Below are 21,957 nucleotides of genomic sequence, written 5' to 3'. Positions count from 1 at the left end.
ACCGCCTCCAGCAGCCTCCAGCTGCTGCCATAACGTCTCCTCAAGGCAGGCTGGACCCTAGAACTGTGAGCCACGGCAAGCCCTGTCTCCTGTAACCTGCTTTCATGGGGATATCTCAGCACAGCAACGGAAAAGTAACTAATGCAACGGGAAACACTGGCTGTTCCACAGTGGGCCGCTCACCCATAGAAAGCCTCCATAGGTAGCCAGGTGTGGTAGTGCATGTCCTTAATCCTAGCACTTGGGAGGCAGAGGCAAGCAGATTTCTGTGAGTTCGAGGTCAGCCTGTAATGATGCAAGTTACAGAGTAACCTTGTCTTGAAAAACCAAAACTGACAAGCAACAAACTTTTAAAAAAGCCTTCTTGAGGTTTGGGGGGGGGGGGTATTTTTAATAACATGAAGACATTATTCTTACTTTTTATATTCATCTGATTCTGATATACAGCAGTTATTATCACATTAAGTTTTACCCCACTCATGTTCAAAGCATTAAACTAGTCTAAGACATACTTGTTAGTACTTAACTGATACTTTTCCCACAAAAGACTCAAGGCAGAAAAATATGTATTTGGTTTTATGAGTGAAATCTTACCTCCCCTAAAAATTCCGTGCTGGGACACTGGTACTCTAGAAAGAGCTGACCAGACCACACTGGTTTGGGTTGGCATGTCACGCTCCAGGTCTGATCAGCTAGCCTACGTCCAGGGAATGCTAATTAAAATGTGTCTGCCATTTGCAATTTTAAAATGCACCCCCCATGTAAGATCTGTAATCAGAGGCCACTGTGGGACCAGATAGAGGCACAGCCTTGCTAAGACAGTCTTCACTCAAAACAGAGGCACTTTCACAAGCTAAATGCATCTGCCCTGAAACTGTTAACTTAAAAATACCAGTCCGCAAAATAAGGTATTCTTAGAAGAAATAAATACCTGCTGTGTTCAATTACTTAGAATGTAACAGGCGAGCATTGTCACCGGACTGACAGCCGTTTTCTCCCCAAGGCTTAATGAGGCTCTAGTCAAGGAGAAAAAGAGCACCCCCTCATTCCTCCCAACCATCTTGCAAATGTTTATTCTCAGAATATAATGGGCACTTTGGCTATTCTTTTAAATAAACTGATAGCCACACTGCATCAGGCAAATTTTTTTTCTACTCAAAGAGGGTGGATTATTATTATAGGGAACAATGGATTATTATTTGTGGTCCAAACCTCAAAATAAGCCTTTCTTTGAAACTAGAAGCAAACAAAAGGCGTGCCTTGCAATTGTGGGCAGGCAGAAAAGCAGCCCTGGGGGAGTTGGGTTCAGAACCAACCAAAGACAAAGCACAAGAGAGACCAGTTAACCAGCTCATGGCAGAAGGACTATCTTGCCTGCCACTGTGACTGACTGTGGTTTCCAGACGTTTGCTTCAGATGGTAAGAACCTGCAACTCCTGTCTCTAAAACCCATAGACAAAGTTTTCCATGGATTTCTGTGAAGTTAGAGCCTTGCCTAGGGGCCCAGTTGCAAAGGGGTCTTTCCTACAGAATGTTGCATGAGGAACTGGGGGTAACTAGGTAAAGTCACACAGGCCTGAGGCCCCGGTGCTGGAGCCTGAGGCAGGACAATGGTGAGGAGAAGCTAGCCTGGCCTGTGTCTATTAAAAAACAAACAAACAAACAAACCAAAAAACAAACAAACAAAAACCAGGCAGCAGCAGAGTTTAGAGTCAAGAATTTTGAGGGGAAAAAAAAAAACCCTAGCCAGCTATCTAACAGGTTTTTAGCAGTCTGTGTGAGACGGGTCTGATTTAATTCCTTACAGTTGGTGACTAAAGCAAGGGGCCTTTCATGCCGAGACAGCCTCTCACCAGTTAATGTGGACACGTAACTCTTAGAGCCAGACATGAACTCCAGACAGGTCCAGCATCTAATTTCTACCTTCTTTTCCTCACGAAGAAACCCAGTTCAGACTAGCATCCCCACTCCTCCAACCAAAATGTCCTTGCTAAGGAATGCAATGGCCTCCCGGCAGTTTAGCCAATGGTTAGTTGCTGAATCTTACCCGACAGAGTTCAACCTTGCTCCTTTAAATTTCCTAGTCTGGCTCTGGGAGATTATCCTCCCTGGATTCTCTTTTGTGCTGCCTGTGTCTCTCCCCTGCCCCCCACCTTCACGAGTTAAGGAGCCCCAGGATAATCCCTCGGACCCACGTACATTTAGTGTTCCTTTCTGCGACCTCATCTTATGTCAGGGCTGTTAAGTATCTCCTAAAAGTGATGACTCTGGACACACAACTGACATCTGTCCCAAATTTGATATATCCAAATCAAACTCTTAACTCCTGTCCACTGGCCTTCTCTTGGTGTAAATGACCCTTCCAGGCTTCCAGAGTCTTCCCGAGTCCTTTTCCTCTCATGCTCCAGAGCTGTCTAAAAACCACGTGCATCTCTCTGGGATGCAGTACTACAGTCTTGGTCTAAGCCACTTTCACTTAGATGACTTCAATGGCCTTCGAACTGGTGTCTTTACTTTCATCCCTACTCACTTAGCTGCACGTGTTCCACAGAGAGGTCAGGAACCCAGGTAGGATTCCATCACTCCTCTGCTCAAGCCCCAGCCCACAGGGCCCAGAATCAAGCCAGGCCTCACACTGCTTGAAGCATTATTACCCCATCATCTCACTCAAACAGGCGGGCAGCAGGTGAGGAATGTATCTAAGTGTGGAGAGCACTGTGAAGGACAAGCCTGGGAGTGTCTCCGAGAGTCAGGAGGAGCAGAGATAAAGAGAGATAAAGGGAAAGTATTGGGTCAAATGCTCAGCACAGCTTTCTCAGGAGAAGGCCGCTGGTGAAGAAACCTTGGCCTAAACCTGCCCACGGTTTCTACAAGAGTAGCAGCTCAAGCCCACCCGCTTTTACCAAGCACACTGCAGCAGCTTCTCTTGCTTAAACTTGCATGTTTTCTTCCTTCCCTTTTATAAGTTAAAAATTCCTTAATTTTCTTTTATGCCTGGTACAACTTCTACAGGTATATTACAGGGTAATATACCTAGTGTAATGAAAAGCAAAAGCTTCAATAGATTACAGACCTCCATAATATACATCTAATTGACACCACACTGCATTGATACACAGCTGCGTGTCTTGCAAACCATGCTATGGTGGCCCTGAACAAGAAGGGTCTCCTGTTTAAGCTGCAGTGACCTTTATGACTGTGGACCATTGTTCCTTCTGCGACTGATTTTATCTTTACAGTTCCTCTAATGTATTTGGGGGAATTGTCCCAAAGTAACCTGCAGCTTTTCTGACAATGCCTCGCTTTCTTCTGTAGCCATTTTGTTAAACTTTTGCTATCAGATCCACCACTATTCCCAGCAGAGACTCAGGCAGCCCCATACAGACCATCTGAGCATCCTCCATATAGACACCACCATACAGACCATCTGAGCATCCTCCATACAGACACCACCCACCATACAGACCATCTGAGCATCCTCCATACAGACACCACCCACCATACAGACCATCTGAGCATCCTCCATACAGACACCACCCACCATACAGACCATTTGAGCATCCTCCATACAGACACCACTCACCATACAGACCATCTGAGCATCCTCCATACAGACACCACCATCCTCCAACACTGCCCTCATCCACGGACCCATAACTTGATGCCGTTGTCCACTACAGTCTCCAAAATCACTACAGTTCCTACCACTGCCATAGTTCCCTCCACCACATTATCTACCACATTGGTTTTCAGTTCCTGGTCCACCACCACCACAGCCTCCTCTACTACTGTATCCATGACCACTACCAACCTCCAAACCCATTATATCCACCATCACCACCTCCATAACTACCTATCTGCAGTCACCACCTCTGCCACCATAGCCTCCTCTTCCACCAAAGTTTCCACCGTGACCAAAATCACCTCCAAAGTTTCCTATATAAGCCATCAAGTTGCCAGACCCACCTCCCGACCTCTCTGTGATCCAGCAGACTGCATCTCTTGTGTCTAATGGCCCTGAGGCCTTTCTCACGTCACAATTATGCCCATTGATAGACCTCCCTGCGATGCAGCAGACTGCATCTCTTGTTTAGAAATGGCTCTTTTCACTTCACAATCATGCCCACTGGCAGTTGGCTTTCTGAACAACAATTTCATCAACTGTGCCATGATCATCAAAAGTTACAAAAGCAAATCCCCTCTTTCTTCCCACTCTGCCTGCCTTCCAGAACGCAGATGGTTTCAAGCTGCCATACTTTTCAAAGGAACCGCTCAGATTATATTCTTCTGTATCTTCTTTAATACCAACAAGATTTTCTTCACTGTTAAATGGGCTCCAGGCTTTACAGACCCTCCCTAAAAACGGCTCTTTGGTCCCACCACATGCCAATCAACCTTGTGTGGTCCAGCACACATTACTGCAACAACCTCTTCAACACAAGGACAGGTCACAAAACCAAAGCCCTGGAAGGTTTTGTTAAGGGTCTCACATCACACAGTCTGCAAAAGCTCCTTATGTCCCAGAATGTTCCTTTAAGCTGTCATCTGTAGTCTCAGAGCTCAGGCCACCAACAAACGGCTTCCACAACGACTCTGGCTCCTTTGGGTCGTGGTCCTCCATTCTGAGACCAGACTCGCCTCTTCCAACTCAGACTCAACCTGCAGGTGGTTTCTATGCAATAATAGCAGCTAGAATCCAGCCAGCTGCTACCCAGCACACTGCAACAGTTTCTCTTGCTTAAACCTGCACATGGTTTCTCTCCCATGGCAAAATCTACAATCTAGTGTGCTTTTAAACAAGCACGCTGCAATCCTTTCTGACCTTCCGAAATGACCAGGGCTGGAGTCTTGTTAAAAATGCCCTCTTATGTGAGCAGAGAGAAAACAAGAAGGCAGGTTTCCCTCCAAGGCTATGTTCCGTGCAGCCCAAGCAAAGGGAGCTTTCACTGGTGTCTGAAACAATTAGGAATGGCTTGCTTTGTCCTACCTGCCCCTCACCCTTTTAATTATTACAGTAGGAAAACATAGTTAAATTATTATGGATTCAGACAGCTCAGCTTCAGAGTCATAAAAGGGAGTTCTCAGGGTCTAATTACAACGTCTACACACGCAAATGAGAAGAACACCCAGACACCGAAAGGTCTGTGCTGAGTTACACTCCAGCCACCAAAGGCTGGAATCCCACTGCGGAAAAATAGCGAATGGATTCTTTTCAAATCTAAAATTTATATGCATGGTGTAATAGCAAAAAACAAAAAAGTGGCTGTTATCTTAGATATATATCACTGATGAATGGTAATGAGACGTGGAACATACACACAATGGGATCTTATTCAGCTGTAAAGAACCTGAACTTATGACACGTAAGAAAATGGGGAGGCCGGGCGGTGGTGGCGCACGCCTTTAATCCCAGCACTCGGGAGGCAGAGGCAGGCGGATCTCTGTGAGTTCGAGACCAGCCTGGTCTACAAGAGCTAGTTCCAGGACAGGCTCCAAAACCACAGAGAAACCCTGTCTCGAAAAACCAAAAAAAAAAAAAAAAAAAAAAAGAAAAAAAGAAAATGGGGAGAACTGGGAAATACACAAAGTAAGGTAACCCAAGCTCAGAAAGACAAACAGCACACATTCTCTCTTACATGCGGATCCTCGCTTCTAATTTTATGTGTGTGCATTTAGGTAAAGAACCCAAAAGACTCAAAGGGCCTGTGTCTGAGAAGGGTTTCTGTGAGAGGAAGAGATTCTAGGAGAGGAAGGACAGCAGAACAGATGCGCTATAAAAACAAAATTGAAGGGAGGAGGAGAGGGACCGGAGAGGAGAGGGTGGTGGGAAAGGCCAACCGAAAATAATGGTATCTTAAAAAAAAAAAAAAATCCATGTGGAAATCTGATACTTCTCAAGATAATAAGAAAATAAAATTTGCTAGCTAGATAGTTTAGATAGTTTAGAGTATAAAAGTGCTTGCTGTACGAGCCCAATAACCCGAGTCTGAGACCTAAAGCCTATGGTGGGAGAGAACGGACCCCTGGGCATTGTCCTCTGACCCCCACTGCATACTATGGCACGCACACTATTCTACTCCAACTTCCATCTGTGTGCATAAACACACACACACACGCGTAAATAAAACTAAAATTAAAAACATAAGAGTGAAAACATAAGGGAAGGAAAATGACTGTTGCAGTGTGTGTTGGTTAGTTTTCCGTAAACTATACATAAACTGGAGTCATCTCAGAACAAACCTCAGTTGAGAAAACGCCTTCACCAAGTCGGCCTAGAGGCAGGTCTGTGGGACATTTTCTTGACTAACGATTAATGTGGGGGTGGGAGGGCCCAGCCCACAGTAGGCAGATGGTCCTGGGAGGTAAAAGAAGGAGCTGAATTAGAACCTGGAGACCAAGCCAGTAATCAGAGTTCCTCCATGGCTTCTGCTCCAATTCCTGCCTTGAGTCCCCGCGCAGACTTCCCTTTAGAGTGGACTGTTCTGGTCATAGCATTTATTACAGCAATTGGAGGGGAAAAAAATCAAAACAAAGAACCTGGACATAATGTATTAAACATTGGGCCCCAAAACTCACTTTTTGAAAAAGAGTTTTTTCTGTTGACTTTAGGGAAAACTACTGCCTAGAAATAAAATAAAAATGAAATGAATGAATAAAAAGATGAAGTGATTACCAAATGTTGCCATACTTGACTTCTGAGGCTCACAACACTCACATAAACTCACACATACCCATGGAAGTTGCCATTTTCCCCCTTGGTTCAACAAGGAGTAGAAAACCTTGCTGAGTTATGCTAGAGCTTAAAGGTCAAGAAAACAAACAACCCCGGAAGAACCTTTCAGCTATGGTGCCCTAGAGAATAGCGCTTCTAAAACAGAGTGCAGCCTGCCCAAACTTCTCTTTCAGCAGTGAAGGGACGCTCGCTGATGGATCTAGGAGCGGTCACAGGGCTTGATTCAGGAGAAGGACACCTAGAACACACCTGGCAGACAGAAACATCCGAGCAAGGTCAAGGCTCTAAGAAGCAAAGGACGCCACCCTGGCTGTGCTCGCACTTTCGATGGGAAGCCAGAACACTTAGGAAAGAACACAAGGAAAAGACGGAGTACGAAGCAAGCAAGGAACAATGCATCTGCTTCCGCTGTCTGGTCTCGCAGTCGGTCACGCCGACTCTGACCTGGCAATCCATCTAGCTGAGTCTACAGGCGTGGGCCACACCACCTGGCCTGAAGAAAGCAGATCTAAACACGGTTTGTCCAAGAGGTCCTTTCCTGACATGGCCTGTTTTAATCGTCTGAATTATTAAAGTCATATGAAGTCAGGGAGGCTTCCACCTATACATGCCCTGGTGACCTTATCATTCCAAATAAATTCAAACTCACAAACTCGCTGGAAACAAACTGGACAGACAGCACAGTTGTGAATAAACAGACTCTCCCCCAGGCCAGGCAGACAGCGATCCTGAAACGGCCCTGGGTTGAAGCAATCCTCAGCCATCTACAGCACACAGCTTTGTTCAAACCTTAATCATTTCAAAAGAGGCGGTTACGGTTTCCCTTGACATTGAAAGAAGGCGTTTGCTTTGATTTTGATTTTCTTTCTTTCTTTTTCTTTCTTTCAAAGCGCTTTGAAGTCGTCAGTATGTTCTCTTGTGAGTAAGAGCACAACCAATTCATTCATTTAGAAACTGCTCTCTGGCCTACCGTTTGTTGATTCTGTCATGGGGGTGGGCTAATATCGTCTCCTACAACGAGCACTCATGTGACCCTTTAACAGAAAGGAACAAAACACAACACTAAACAAGATCATTCAGGGAAGTGGATACTGCTGGGCCATGGAGGGGGCACAGGAGCAAGGCACATGGTGGCACCAGAGTACAGCCTGCTATTTAATATCTACTCCATCAGCCGTGCTTTCTGTCAGTTCCTCTTACACATTTTATTTTTCAAGTTAAAAACTGAGGGAAAGACATTAGTAAGGACCGGGAAGATGCCTTTTTGTCTTTTTGTTTGTTTTTTTGTTCAAGAGAGGGTTTATTTTTGTGCAGCCCTGCCTGTCCTGGAATTAGCTCTGCGGACCAGTATGACCTCGAACTCAGAGATCCCCTGCCTCTGCCTCTGCCTCCCGAGTGCTGGGATTAAAGGCGCGCGCCACCACTATTCAGCAGTGCCTACTGTGCCTGCACAATCCAGCTGGATAGAAACAGGGCCACCCTGGTCATGCGTGTCAGTGAAGGTGCATAGTGCCTAAGTAGGTGCGCAGATGCAGAGCTGCCTGGTTGCTGTTGGTGGCCAGGGGCCACTCTGCAGCTCAAGTGGGTTCCTTTCTTCCCTCAGTCAGGGATGCTATTTTGGAGCTCTCTTAGCTGAATGACACAAAGAAAGTGAGGGGTGGCTACAAAAATATCCTCCATTCAGTGAGCCCGAAATACTCATCAAGAGAACTCTTCATTGATGGGGAACACGCTCCTCTGCCCTCTGAGACTCTGCTTCAGGCCTGGCTTCCTTCCGTCACCCTGGCGCTCCCTTGACATCCTGTCCTTTCTTTGGCCTTCTCCTGCCACGCTCAGCAGAAAGGACAGCTGTCAACAGCCATCAGAGAGCTGGGGACTGGGGCTCTGCTGTTACCTGACAAATTCCTGGTCCCTGCTCAATGTGTCCACGTTTTGTTTGAACACTGGGGGAAGGCTAAATGAAAGAATGAAAGAATAAAACATTACACCAAGCTCAATCAGGAAAGTCCTAACTGCTTCACAAGAAATAAATTCCAAGATTTAAGACACCATCACAGAAAGCGTCTACGGAGATTATCAGGGTAAAGTCTATTGGTTGCCACCACCTTGGAGGAGGCATCTACAGGTCTCCTGCAAAGGGAATTCACCTGTAGATCTCGGTTTAAGAGAAACTTCCACGTACTTGTAGTGACAGGCAGGACTCCCCAATCTCTCAGAGTCTGTTCCTGCCACTCCCATCCATGTCCAGCTGGCCACATCTCTATCCTGAACTTTTTTGGGACCAACAAAGATTGTTCTGTTGCTGAAGCGAGAAACATTCAAAAGGTCCTGAATCAGGCCAGTCACTGTGCTAATCACTTGACTATAAAGTCTGGTCTTGCTTCTTTGCCTCTCTGTGTTTACTGTTCATCTCCGTCTCCTGTGACTGACTGCTTTTTTTTTTCCCAAGCAACCATTCATTCTTACAAGCTTATCCTGGAACTGACAGGCCTTGTTGAGACAGACAAACATCTACAGAGCATGGGGAAGGCCCCAGTCCCCACCCCTGAATTCCCAAGAGTAATATGGGGGTGTTCTACAATGGGTTTCTCTAGAGACCAAAAACTCAATGCAACCCAACAGGCAACACAAATGCCACCACTGCCCTTGGCCTGCCTGGAGCACATGCATGTAGGATCCAAACATGTCCTCAGTTCTTGGCAAGCAGATGAAAATAAGGTACTTTGTGTAAATCAGATAATTTTACTTCAGGTTATGACATAACACCTCATGTTGAAAGCATAACCAATGGAGAGCTCACTACTCAATACTTCATCCTTCCCAAGTGCAGAAATGTGTTCTAAAATTTCCCTTTAGACAAAAGATCACTGTGTCTTTAAATCTGTGTGAACTCTCAATCTTAGAGGTATGGCATACAGTATGTCAGTAGACGTGGGAAACAAATTTAGCCCACACCAGAAAACATCACTGCCATGACTAGAGAAGAGACCTCACTCATGGTCAACGGCAAGAAAAATGTTCCCCAAAACGCGAATGAATGAATGAATAAAAGTTGGTGATGCTCCCCTAGACTACTGGAAAACTCTAGAACTACTGTATACATGCTCATAACGATAGGTCTACCGCTTGGCACACTAGAAGTGAACATTTACTGCAAACACCTGTGCAGTGGCTCTCAACCTGTGGGTTGTGACCCCCACAGGATGGAAGGACCCTTCCACAGGAGTCACCCGAGACCATCAGAAAACACAAATGGTTACACTGTGATTCCTAACAGTAGCAAAAGCACAGTTTTGAAGGAGTGATGAAAATAACTTTATGGTTGAGAGTCAGCACAGCAGGAGGAACTGGATTAAAGGGTCGCAGCGTTAGAAGGTTGAGACCCACTGTGCAAGCCTTTGGGTGACAATGACGTCCCAGCACACATTCCACAGCCTTCTCACACGCACCACTCTGGTGGAGGACCTGACACGGGAGATTACACAGAGTGTGGGGGACTGAAGCAGCTGCATCTTCCTCTTAATTTTGCTGTGCAACCCAAATAACTTAAAAAAAAAAATACAGTTCACTTAAAAGCACTTGGGGCTAGAGAGCCAGCTCGTGGTTAAGAGTGTTTGCTATTCTTTCAGAGGACCTGAATTTGGTCCCAAGTACCTAAGTCAGGCAGCTCGTGACCTCCTTGTAACTCCGGCTCCAGGGGATCTAATGCCTTCTTCTGGTTTCTTCAGACATCTACACACATGTGGTATAAACACACAAATGGAAACATACATTTTGCTTTTAAAAGCAAGGCATGCCAGGTGTGGTGGCAATGCTATGATCCCAGCTCATGGGAGATAGAGATGACGTGGAGCATTTAAGGCCACCCTTGTCTACTCAGGCCGTTCAAGGCTAAGCATGGGCGACGTACAACCCAGTCTCAAACTAGGAAAAGAGTACAAACAAAATACGCATGCATGGGTCTCACCCTCTACCCTCAGACACTCTGACATTGAAACCTTGAAATGCCCTCGAGAGCCTAAGACCCCTCTCTGGAATACAGAAGAGGCAGTCAGGACCAGGCCTGCGGCAGACGAGCCCAGCTTCACTGGCATTTGACTAAGTTCAGACATAGCAAAGTTTACTGGTAAAATAAATGTTATGAACCTGAACTTTTCAAGAGACTAAGGCAATGCTCTATTGTCTTCTTAAAAATACTTTTAAAATATGCACATAGCAAAAAAGTAACAACATCTGAGTTAACAAAGTCCCCGCATTACACACACACACAAATCTCTAAAAGTGTGCAAGCTGACATGATCTTAATGGTTAGAAATGTACATTAGGAAGAAATGAAACACGAAGCAGCATTTATTCTACAGCACAGTGGCCAGAATATTTACAGATTCCATAGAGGGATTGAACCACTACTGCTCTGCTAGGTTTTGAGAACTTAAAATTTCTACCTGTGTGTTGCCACAGCAGACGAGAGTGGAACAAAGAGCATCCCGAACACACAGGAAAGCGAGCTAAATGGTGGGAGAAGCACTTCATCGTTTTCAGAGCTACAGGCAGCAGGGAGCTGCGTCTGTTACTGCTATCCTTGGGCAGGTTCTCAGTGAAATTCGACTTGAAAGCAATTTTGCCTGGCTAGTTTCTGATTTTAAAGTGCCATCTTGGCCGGGCGGTGGTGGCGCACGCCTTTAATCCCAGCACTTGGGAGGCAGAGGCAGGTGGATCTCTGTGAGTTCGAGACCAGCCTGGTCTACAAGAGCTAGTTCCAGGACAGGCTCCAAAACCACAGAGAAACCCTGTCTCGAAAAACCAAAAAAAAAAAAAAAAAAATAAAGTGCCGTCTTGGCTTCACCAAACCCACAATCTCCAACATGACCCCTCAGGCTTTTCAAAACCAGGCCTCCCTCTCTTCTTCCCACCTGAGAGGCGCCACACCTGCCGGTGATGGTCTCCCCCACCCGACTCCCCCGCCCACCCACAGAAGTACTCAGTCCTCTGCACATACAATGCTTATTTTCTGCTCAGCCTGGACAAGACTGGGAAAGATGTCTCTGTTTTGATCAGTTCTACCCTGCCACCCGCACGGTATCCTACGGCTGCAATCTACTGACACACATTCCAGAGAAAAAAACAAACACTTTTTGTAGACTATGCTGGCCTCGAAGTCACAGAGATGTGCTTGCCTCTGCCTCCAGCATGCTGGAATTAAAGTATATGACACCATACCCAACTAAAGACTTATTTTTCTCTATGTGTGCGTCTGTATGTATGGTATATGGATGCCACATGTATGCAGGTACCTATGGAGGCCAGAAGACAGTGCTGGATTTCTTGGGGCTGGAGTTATACAGGAGGTTGTGAGTCACCCAATGTAGGTGCTGGGAACCAAACTCAGGTCCTCTGAAAAAGAGCTCTTAGTGGCTGAGCCATCTTCCCAGCTCCCTGGACAAATAACTTCTTGGCAGTCTTTATGTCCCGGTACCCAGCATACTTCCAGATACATTTCAAAGGGATTGATGGAGCCAGACATGACAGAAATCTCAACACTCAGGTCGCAGAAGCACAAGGACCACAAGTTTAAGGCCAGAATGTGCAACACAGTGAGGACCAGTCTAGCCTTGGCTATATATTGAGACTATCTAAAAAACAAAACAACCCATAATTTAAAATGAACTGGGATGCACTCAGTGGTAGAACACTTGCTTGGCATGCACAGGACCCTCGGTTTAATCCTTACTAGCACTAAGAAAGCACACTGAACAAAACAAATCAAAACCAATCAAAAACACAACAAGGACAGATAGGTTAACTGGTGCTCTTTTAAAATTCCTCTACACTGGCCAGGCGGTGGTGGCGCACGCCTTTAATCCCAGCACTCGGGAGGCAGAGGCAGGCGGATCTCTGTGAGTTCGAGGCCAGCCTGGTCTACAAGAGCTAGTTCCAGGACAGGCTCCAAAGCTAACAGAGAAACCCTGTCTCGAAAAAAAAAAAAAGATTTCTCAACACTGATGCTATAGTTAATAAAATGTCTGAGTACTCATTTTCAACTAAAATAAAGAATGCTTGAATCAAGTGCTCTCTGGCTCCTACAAAAATCTGGTGAGTGTGTCCAGCATCAATTTACCACAGCCAGAAAGTGTTCAGGTGCAAATGCTCACACTTGGACAGGAAATAAAACACAAGAGGGATGGGAACATCTGAGTCCCTCCCCTCCTGTTGTGCACAGCTTTATCAGAATGAAAATGTCAATAAAACAGGCTCTTACCAGCTAAACCATCTCTATAGCACAAAGGGATATTTAAAAAAAAATACCTAATTTAAATAACTAATAATAAATTCTAGAGACTCAGGAGGCAGAGAGAGACCAGTCTCTGCGTTTCAAGGTAAGCCTGATCTACATAGTGCATTCCCTACAAGTGAAACCCTGTCTCCAAAAAAGAGCGAAGAAATGAATCTTATATACTCATCAAATACCTGATATAAGCTCTTGAAGCTGTATTTTCAAATACCACAATCACTTTGATGGTAATCTTACCAAACACTTCCTTAGTTACAAAATATCCCTCATAAGATAGCACGAAAAGATGGTTTCTTTACTACGGAGCAACACAGCACCAGAGACAGGCCAGTGTGTCCTGGTGGCCTGAGCCGACAGTGTCGTTCCTGTGACATTCCTGCCAAATGGAGAGCCTGAATCACCAGACAGATGAGACAAGGGACGGTCTACAATATCACCTGCTCTGCTATTTATATTTAAAGATATTGGTGTGAATGTTTAAAAGGCGGGGGGTGGGGGTGCTCCAGACTATAGGTAAGTAGAGACAGGGATTGCCATGTTATACGGATGATCTTAAGACAACTGGCAAATTAAAGCCACATACCGGATAATAACACAATTCCAATATTCAGCTCCTGATTTTGATGATGACACTGTGATTATACGAGAAAGTGTCTTTACAGAGTGTGCAGTGAAGTACTTGTGGGGCAGGAAGCATCACTGCTGATGCTGAGCAAGGTGGGAGAGGAGAGAGATGAAAACAATCTGGTGAAGGCAGACGGGATTCCCTGCATTCTTCCGCAACTTTTCCTTAGGTCTGAAATTATAACAAAATCAATATGAGAGGGAAAAACAATATGGGATTTTACCCACTCCTGCAGACATGTGAACTACTATAATTCAGGGATGTTGCTGGGGCCCCGAGCCCAGTTTCGAGACCTAACTTCCTTGTGTGCTCTTGAGTCCTTACACTTGCATTCAGACCAGGTTAGCTGCCCTGGGCAGCTGCCAGTCACAGCAGCCCTACACTACCTCCTAATTAAGGGTTCCCGTGTATTACAGGCCTCGAGACTGTCTGGCTCGGGTTCATTTCACAGATGAAAATACTCTAGGCCAGGAGGGTGACTTATTGAAGGTATCCAGGCCACACTGAGCAAAATCAGGATGTGAATAATAATAATAATGCCAAGGTTACTTTCTTCCTGACTCCATGCTCACTTTACCAACGCATACAATAAACCTGTCCTCGTGCAGGAGAGCTAAGTTAGAAGTAAAAGGACTTTGTCAAATGAGTCTGAGCTTCCTGTGGGCTTTGCTGATTGCTACGCAGTGGCCGGAGCAGTCACTGACGATGAGCAGCAAATGTGCTGTGTACACTCAGGATTTCCATGTAAATTCATCCTTGCTTACCAGAGAAACCCACATCCACCATGTCTCAGAATCTCTGGACATTTTACCACCTACTGGCCAGCTGTATTGATCAAAGCAAAGCTTACTGCTCTTTGTGAGTTACACACACACACAGAGACACCAACACAACCAAGGGGGAAAGAACACACACTGTTAATTACATAACATAGACACTTCAGGGCATCTCATTCATCCAAGACTTTCCCGGTCACTTTCAGATAAATGTATCTTTTGCTTCCTGACTCACTATACCTGTCCAATGGGATAAAAACTTTTTCAATTCCTCAGGGTCATTCTCCCCAACAATGAGCACTCACCAGAGACCTCTCAAGAAGTGCCCAGAACAACCAACTCTGCCAAATCACCAAGTATGACGCCATGCCTATTTGACCAGTGTACAAAATAGTCAAATAGCCTCTTACAAAAGAATCATGTTACCAGTAGAGATAGATCAAGACCCTTTGAGAAAGCTAACATGAAACTTTCTAAGTCACACTGGCATTTTAAAAATAATTTTCAAAACCATATGCTCATTTGAATTCTCAAAGAAAATGTTTAAGTAAGTTTTGGCTAAGAGGGCACCACAGCATCATAAGAAAGAATAAGGAAGGTGTGTGTCTGTGTGAGTGTGTGTGTTTGTGTGTGTAGCTGGAAGGATGCTCTGGGGTTAAGAGCACTGACTGCTCTTGCAGAGAACCAGGGTTCAGTTCCCAGCACCCACGTGGAGTCTTATAACCGTCTGTAACTCCAGTTGCAGGAAATCTGACACCCTCAAATACTGTATAGGCATGGCACATTTGCATACATGCATGAAAAATACTTACATGAATAAATTAATTATTTTTGAATTTAAATAAGCACAACCAAGGTAGAATGATACCCAAGGTTGATCTCTGGCTTATACCTGCACACACACACACACACACACACACACACACACAGGCGCTTTCAGGCGAGCCAGTTCCTTTCCCTACTCTTATGCCAACCCTGCTCTCCAAAGAGTTATGAACTGTTTCACACCCTCCTGAAGCAATGTGAAGTCATCAATTCCTAAACCAAATTTTGCAGAGTAAATTCAAGGTCAGCCAGAGAGACAAAGCAAAGATCCTATTTCACAAAACCAAAATAAGTAAATAAATACCAAAACATGACTGTATTAAAAATATTGTATAAAATCACCTTCAAGTTCCTTATAAATGTTGTCTATTAAACAAATGAATTTGCATCACAGACTTGGTCCCATCTAAGACATCTCAGTAAGAATATGCTGATGCAGACATTCCAAAGTTTAAGAAAAAAGCCACCTGCAACTCTGGTCCTGCACATCTCAGATGAGGGAGAACCTGCCTTGTCAGGTTCTGGGGACAGAAATGAATTAATGATAGGTAAGTCAGCAGGACACTGAGGTTCGTTCCCACTGGACAGCACTTATGCCCTAAGGAATTATTTATCAAGAGACAGTAGCGGGGAGGAGGAAACAGAACATTTGTGACACATACGCACTGAACGTCATGGTGAAACTCACTGCTTTGTACCCTACCTTCATAAAAGGCTTTTAGCTTCTCTTTTCTCTGAAGAATTACCATAATTAGTAACAAGTGTAAAATCTCGGTCCTACTTATTTTATGTGCATTACTTCTCTGCCCAAATTGTCTCTAAGCATTGACAGGACCTAAGCATCCTTAGCCTTTCCTGGAGCTTTTGTGAGTTTGGGCCTTGGGCAACCTCATCCCCAGTTCAGTGGTTCTCAACCTGTGGGTCACGACCCCAACAGCCTTTCACAGGGTCACATGTCAGATATCCTGCACATCAGATATTTACATCACAATTCATAACAGTAGGGAAATTATAGATATGAAGTAGCAACGAAAATAATTTTATGGTGGGGGGGTCACCATGACATGAGGAACTGTATTAAACGGTCGCACAGTAATTAGAAGGTTGAGAACCACTGCCCTAGCTACGAGCCTGTGAGCCCAGACAGTGCCGTAAACAGGTCAAGGTTCGCAGGGCAGCCCTGTGCAGCACTCTCGCCAGCCCTGTGCAGCAGTCTCGCCAGCCCTGTGGAGTTGAGACTGTCCAGCCCCCCTTCTCAGCATGCGTGCTTGTGGGAGCTCCATTCATCAGGAGGGAATTCATGGGTGAACCTCCATGACCAGAAAGCTCTGATGCCGTCTATCTCGGTTTCCCCCTGGCATTTGCTAAAGAGAACACAGACCAGAGGAAAAGACTGGAAACAAAGCACCCGAAACCAGGGACTAAAGAGAAGAGTAGGAAGAGAAAGAAAGCTAGGGGGAATAAAAGACTCTCAATGTAAACATCAAATCCCAAAGCTTTCAGATGACAAGACTCGGTTATTATTAAATGGAGCACAGACACTATGAAGGCAAAGTCAGGCTTCTTAACAAGACGAATTCTACAGGACGCCTGTACTGTAAAACAGGAAGAAAGAGCTGGAAGGGGGGCACTGACACAGCAGCCGACGCAAGAGCAGACGCAAGGCAGCGGTGGAGTTCTTACAGACTTGAGGGGCTGCCAGGTGCACACAAGGAAGGGCCAGAGTGCTGGAAAGGGAAGAGTGTTTGCCAGGAAATGATTCCAACAATGGGCTGTGGATAGCTGGAGAGGGGGAGCAGCAGCCAGGAAGTGACTAAGACACCGAGGGGGGGGGCACGGTGGTGGGGAGCAAGACCATAGTCTTGATGAGTTCCAGCAACTTGTGGTGGGCTTGGGAGAGGGCACTGAAGAGTGGGGTGACATTCTGAAGATGGTGTTTTCTGGTAATGGTAACAGAGACATAAGAAGAGGAAGAGAGGAGGCCAGAGTAGGAGGAAACAGCCTGAGGGGAGCAGGACCTCAGGAAAACAGGGACTCCTATAGGTGGGGGGTCATTGTGTGAGTGGCCAACAGATGACTACAGAAAGGTAGATTGGAAGAAGTGACTGCATAAGGACTCTGTGCTCCCCTGGAGCTTGCCGGAGTGTCAGGGGGCAGTTTGTGGTTTTTTTATAGGCAAGAAGTACCTGACACACAGATTTTTAGACCCCAATTTCAACATTTTGTTTAAGGTACATTATCTACATACTTTACAATCTTAGAAAGCTTTAACTGATTTTAAAACTCAAGTCAAAAGTGCTGGCTCACACAAGTAACCCAACACTCAGAAGAGGCCAACACAGGAGGATTACTGTGAGTTCAAGGCCAGGCTGAGCTACGAGGTGAGTCTGAAGTCGGCCTGGGCTATATACAGGGTGAGACCCTGTCTCAAACAAATATATGTAAACGAATTAAACAGAAGATTAAAATTCAAAAGTTCCTCCACTTCAACCTTTTGGGTAACAAACTTCAACTTGCGAATAAGTCAAGTCAGTGTGCTAGCCAATGAGTGCACCCGACAGTACTGAATTCCCTGGACACTGCCCAAGTGGTCCAGGCACTTTCCTAGGCCTTGCTGCGGGAATCCTTCTGCAATAAGCACACGACACCAGTGAGGGTGGAAGCGAGGAGCTGTCACTGGTGGACTGAAGCCAGGATAGTTCCTGAAAGGCCTCCACCCCAGGTCCAGTTCATATTCTCATTTAATACTCTACAACCACAGGTGGGGTGGGCAATTGAGAGAATTTTACAGAAGCACACCGGCAGTTAGTGGGTTGCTAAGGGCGACGACCCCTTGTTTCAGCTATCCCTCCATGTCCTTTTGTTTCAGGAAGCAAGTAAAGTCACGTTTGGCAAATAGGTAGGACAAGCAGTGCTCCAAGGAAATCAGTAAATCATCAGCATCTAGTAATTGGGCTTTCCGACCTTCTTCTACTTCAGCCTCCGTGGTGATTTATATCATCATTAGTGGGAAAGCCAAGAATAAACATGGAAAAGATAATTTTCAGCTGTAAACAGCAGAAAGAACACAAACCGGACCAATGCGGATGAGCACATAACAGGGTCAGTAGGTTCGTAAACATTTCACCCCGTGACCCGTGCTCCCAGCAGGCAAGAGTCCTGGCTGTGTACATGTGCATGTTTAATGTGCTCTAACTTCTCGGGCCGGGTTCTTTCCATCTAACGTTAGCCTAAATGTGTAGGCATATAGCACGGATGTGACTGCTGAGGGGAATAAGAAAGAAGAAAAGGGACTGGGGCTGGGAGTTTTGATGCAAGAAATACGACCCCAGATGACAACACTGGTTATCTGTAGCGTTTAATCTACTTATTCAATGGCAGGCCTCTGCAAACTTCAGTCCAGGAAAAGAACCCAATCAAGTCTCCAGGCTGTATCTTCCTCGCTAAAATGTTACAGTCAGCACCTTGCAACACTAACAAGTTGCTGGACCACCTTGCTGGAGCGAGGGAAGCCCGGATAATGATGGGCCTATAGTGGGTGAACCCATACCTTGACCTGGCCACTTAGACTTGCATATACCTCTAGCCCTCTATTTAAACTTCAAACTTTTCAGGACCCTGAAGGTGGGCTGGCAACTCCACTGGTCACTGGATCTCTGGTCTTCCCAAAGTGGCCACAATGAATAAATCTCCACTTTCTACTTTTTTTTTGTTTTTAACTGATTTGACTATTTTGACTTCTTAATAACCTGGCATCTTAGGTAAAGACTGTGACCTCTTAGCCCGGCAGTGGTGGCGCATGCCTTTAATCTCAGCACTCGGGAGGCAAAGGCAGGCAGATTTCCGTGAGTTTGAGGCCAGCCTGGTCTACAACAGCTAGTTCCAGGATAGGCTCCAAAGCTACAGAGAAACCATGTCTTGAAAAACAAACAAATAAGATATTTGCTAAGTAACTGGACAGAATTTGAGAAGCTGTTCCGGATGAGCGTGATGCTGTGCTCCTGTAGTCCCAGGTGCTTGGAGGCTGAGGCAGAACAGCTTGAGCCCTGGAGCTGGAGGTCAGTCCAGGACACGTGAAAGTAATCTCCAGACCACGACAGTAGGGTGTGGTAAACACCTTTAATCTACCACTTAGGAGGTGGCGGCAGGAAGATACCAAGTTCAAGGCCAGCCTGAATAACATGAGGTATTGTCTCAAAAGAACTTTTTGTAAAAGATGAACCCTAATGTGTAGTACCCTCAAATCAGCCCAGACTGGCCTCAAATTCATGGCAATCCTCCTGTCTCCTGCTCCTCAAGTGCTGGGATTTTAGGTGTCAGCCACCATACCTGGCTTCTTAAAAAAAAAAAAAAAAAAAAAAAAAAAAAAAAAAGACTGGTATCAGTCATAACATCAATGTCTCTGCTTCTGCTTTTAAAACCCCAAAGACCACTCTGACTGCCCTGCCCTCAACCGCAATGTCTGGCACCACACAATTCAGCCCACAGGAGTTCTGATAAAACGGAGTTATGGTCTATTCTGGGCTCTTTGCTTAAACACAAATCCCCCCCCAAAAAAAAAAACAAAAACCCACCTTTTCTTTAGGAGAAACAGGAAAACACAGAAGAGATCCCCATCTAACACAGAAAGTGAACCTTTGTCGGTTTTCACATCTACACTATTAACAACTAGTTTAAATGAAAGTTGGTAATCCAACAGACTCTCACCCATGTCTCTGGTTACTACATTCGGAACTCTTACACTGAGTAATGAACATTGAACAAATTACATTTTGCACAACAAAAGAAATCGGGACCCCCCCCCTCCGTGTTTTCTTAGCAGTTGGCTCTCTGTAACCACTACTTAACCGAATTCTGAGACAGAAACAAGTACTTTGCTTTGAACAACACACACACAAAGTCCTGAGGCAGACACTACTTCAGACGCCCCATAAAACTGCTCATCCAATCCATATAAACGGAGCCGGAGCCCTTTATCAAAAACTTGAGTCTGGTTATTTGGTAAGGGGCCGAGAGGGGGTTATTTAAATCAAAGTAAAAGTATGCTTTGTAAATGTTCTACTTCTTGTCTAATTATGGTGCCAATGTTTGGCACTAATACGAATTCATGTTTGGCATTAACACGAATTCAACTAAATTCTTTTAAGCCTTTGCATTCTACTTCAGAACTAACATAAATTTCTTCTCTGGGATTTGCAGACCCCAGAGGTGAGACAAATGGGATCCTCAGGGGTTTTTTTCTACCACGGAAGCTTAAGAATGGATCTTACCAGGTAAAAGAAAACCACTGGCTTAAACAAGGAAATAAACCAACAAAGGCCCTATAGATGAAAAGTCCTGCAACCTTCCGCCATCTCCCAAAGGTGGAGAATCCTAATTCCAGAGTCGGATTCCCAGGAGGCCTCGGGAGACCCAGAATCACCAGGAGGTGACGGCAGGGGACAGACCGTGAGTAAGCTCCCGGGACTACCCCCCCCCGCGCCCCGGAAAGCTGCAAGGCAAGGGAGCCCCCTCCTCCTCCACGTTCAGGGATCCAAAGAAAGAGGTTGCTCGCCTCCCGGCCGCGCTCCCCGGGCAGCATGCCCGAGCCCCGGAGCGCGCAGACCGCGCCCCCTCCCCTCCGCGGCGCCCCGAGCGCGCGCACGGCCGCGGAGCCCCCCTCCCGGCCCCGGCCCGGCCCCGCAGCACTCACACAGCCCGAGCATCGCGGCCAGCACCGACCACAGGCAGCGCCGGCGGGCCGGGGCTACAATCAGAGCCACGGCTCCGACGGTCTCTGCCATCCTGCTCCCGCCGCTCCGTTCGGCCCGGGTCCCCGCAGCGGTCGGCTCGCCGGTCTCAAACCCCGCAGCTCCGGGTCCCGGGTGCGAGCGCGAGGACAGCTCCACGCCACTGCTCCCCGCTCCCGGCCCCCAGTGGTCACCCGCCAGCCCACCGCCCAGCCCCAGCCCCTGTGCCCGCCCCGCTGCCCGCTCATTGGTCTTCCGGACAACCCGTGAAGGGGACCATTGGACAACTCGAGAGCCCGCCAGCCCCTCCTCGAGGAAGGCCCCGCCCCCCGGGTCCCACCCTTGGTGTGTCCGTGCGGCGTACCCTCGTACTGCGCCTCTGCAGCCGCCCGACGTTGATCCTGCCTGCGTGGCTGGCCCTGGGCTGCCCACCGGCCCGCCGCCGCCAGGGTCTGCTCTCCTCGCTTGGAATCAGCCCCACAGTTCTCTTCATTTTCCTCCGGGTGGTAATTTTCCAAGTCCTGATCTCATCTCTAACTAGGATCTGCTTGGATACTCCTGGGTGGGGGAGGGGATGGAGAGAGAGTGAGCTGAGGAGAGACTTACATGCAGTGGTCCAGACAGAAAAGGAGCCACCATCGCCTCGACCTTCTCCCAGGGTCAGTTTTTACCTGATCGTTTGTGTTGCAACCTGAGAAGTCTCCACCTTGCCCTTACCTCTTTGGGTTTTCAAAGGCCTGGGAAGGAATGGGAGCTGAAACTCTTTCCTGCCGGCTCGATCACCGGTGAACACACGAGCGTGTGTAGGTGCTGTTTGTTTAGCATACCAATGTCCCTCTGCCTGTACAAGAAAAGTTAGGAGTGGAAAAGCTTCTCACCTTGATTTTGAACTTCCTTAGTCTGGAACAGGGACTGCTGCATACACATCCTGAAGAGTGGGAGGACTCTGCGAATGAATGGCCTTCAGAGGGGAAAAT

The 21,957-nt window shown here is 46.5% G+C and overlaps 1 protein-coding gene across 2 annotated transcripts in view; it reads right to left on the bottom strand.

The window, feature by feature from the left end:
• Nucleotides 1–21,161, bottom strand: part of Mpzl1 (myelin protein zero like 1) — a 42,830-nt gene extending 21,669 nt beyond the window's left edge. For both annotated transcript variants that reach the window (XM_057770184.1, XM_057770185.1), the window contains exon 1: nt 20,944–21,161. In XM_057770184.1, coding sequence (XP_057626167.1) covers nt 20,944–21,034 — 91 coding nt within the window. In that variant the 5' untranslated portion in view covers nt 21,035–21,161. The remainder of the gene's footprint in view (nt 1–20,943) is intronic.
• Nucleotides 21,162–21,957: the final 796 nt, after the last annotated feature.

Source organism: Chionomys nivalis, chromosome 5 (genome assembly GCF_950005125.1).
Source record: "Chionomys nivalis chromosome 5, mChiNiv1.1, whole genome shotgun sequence".
Lineage (NCBI taxonomy): Eukaryota > Metazoa > Chordata > Mammalia > Rodentia > Cricetidae > Chionomys > Chionomys nivalis.
This window is presented reverse-complemented; position numbering and strand designations above follow the sequence as displayed.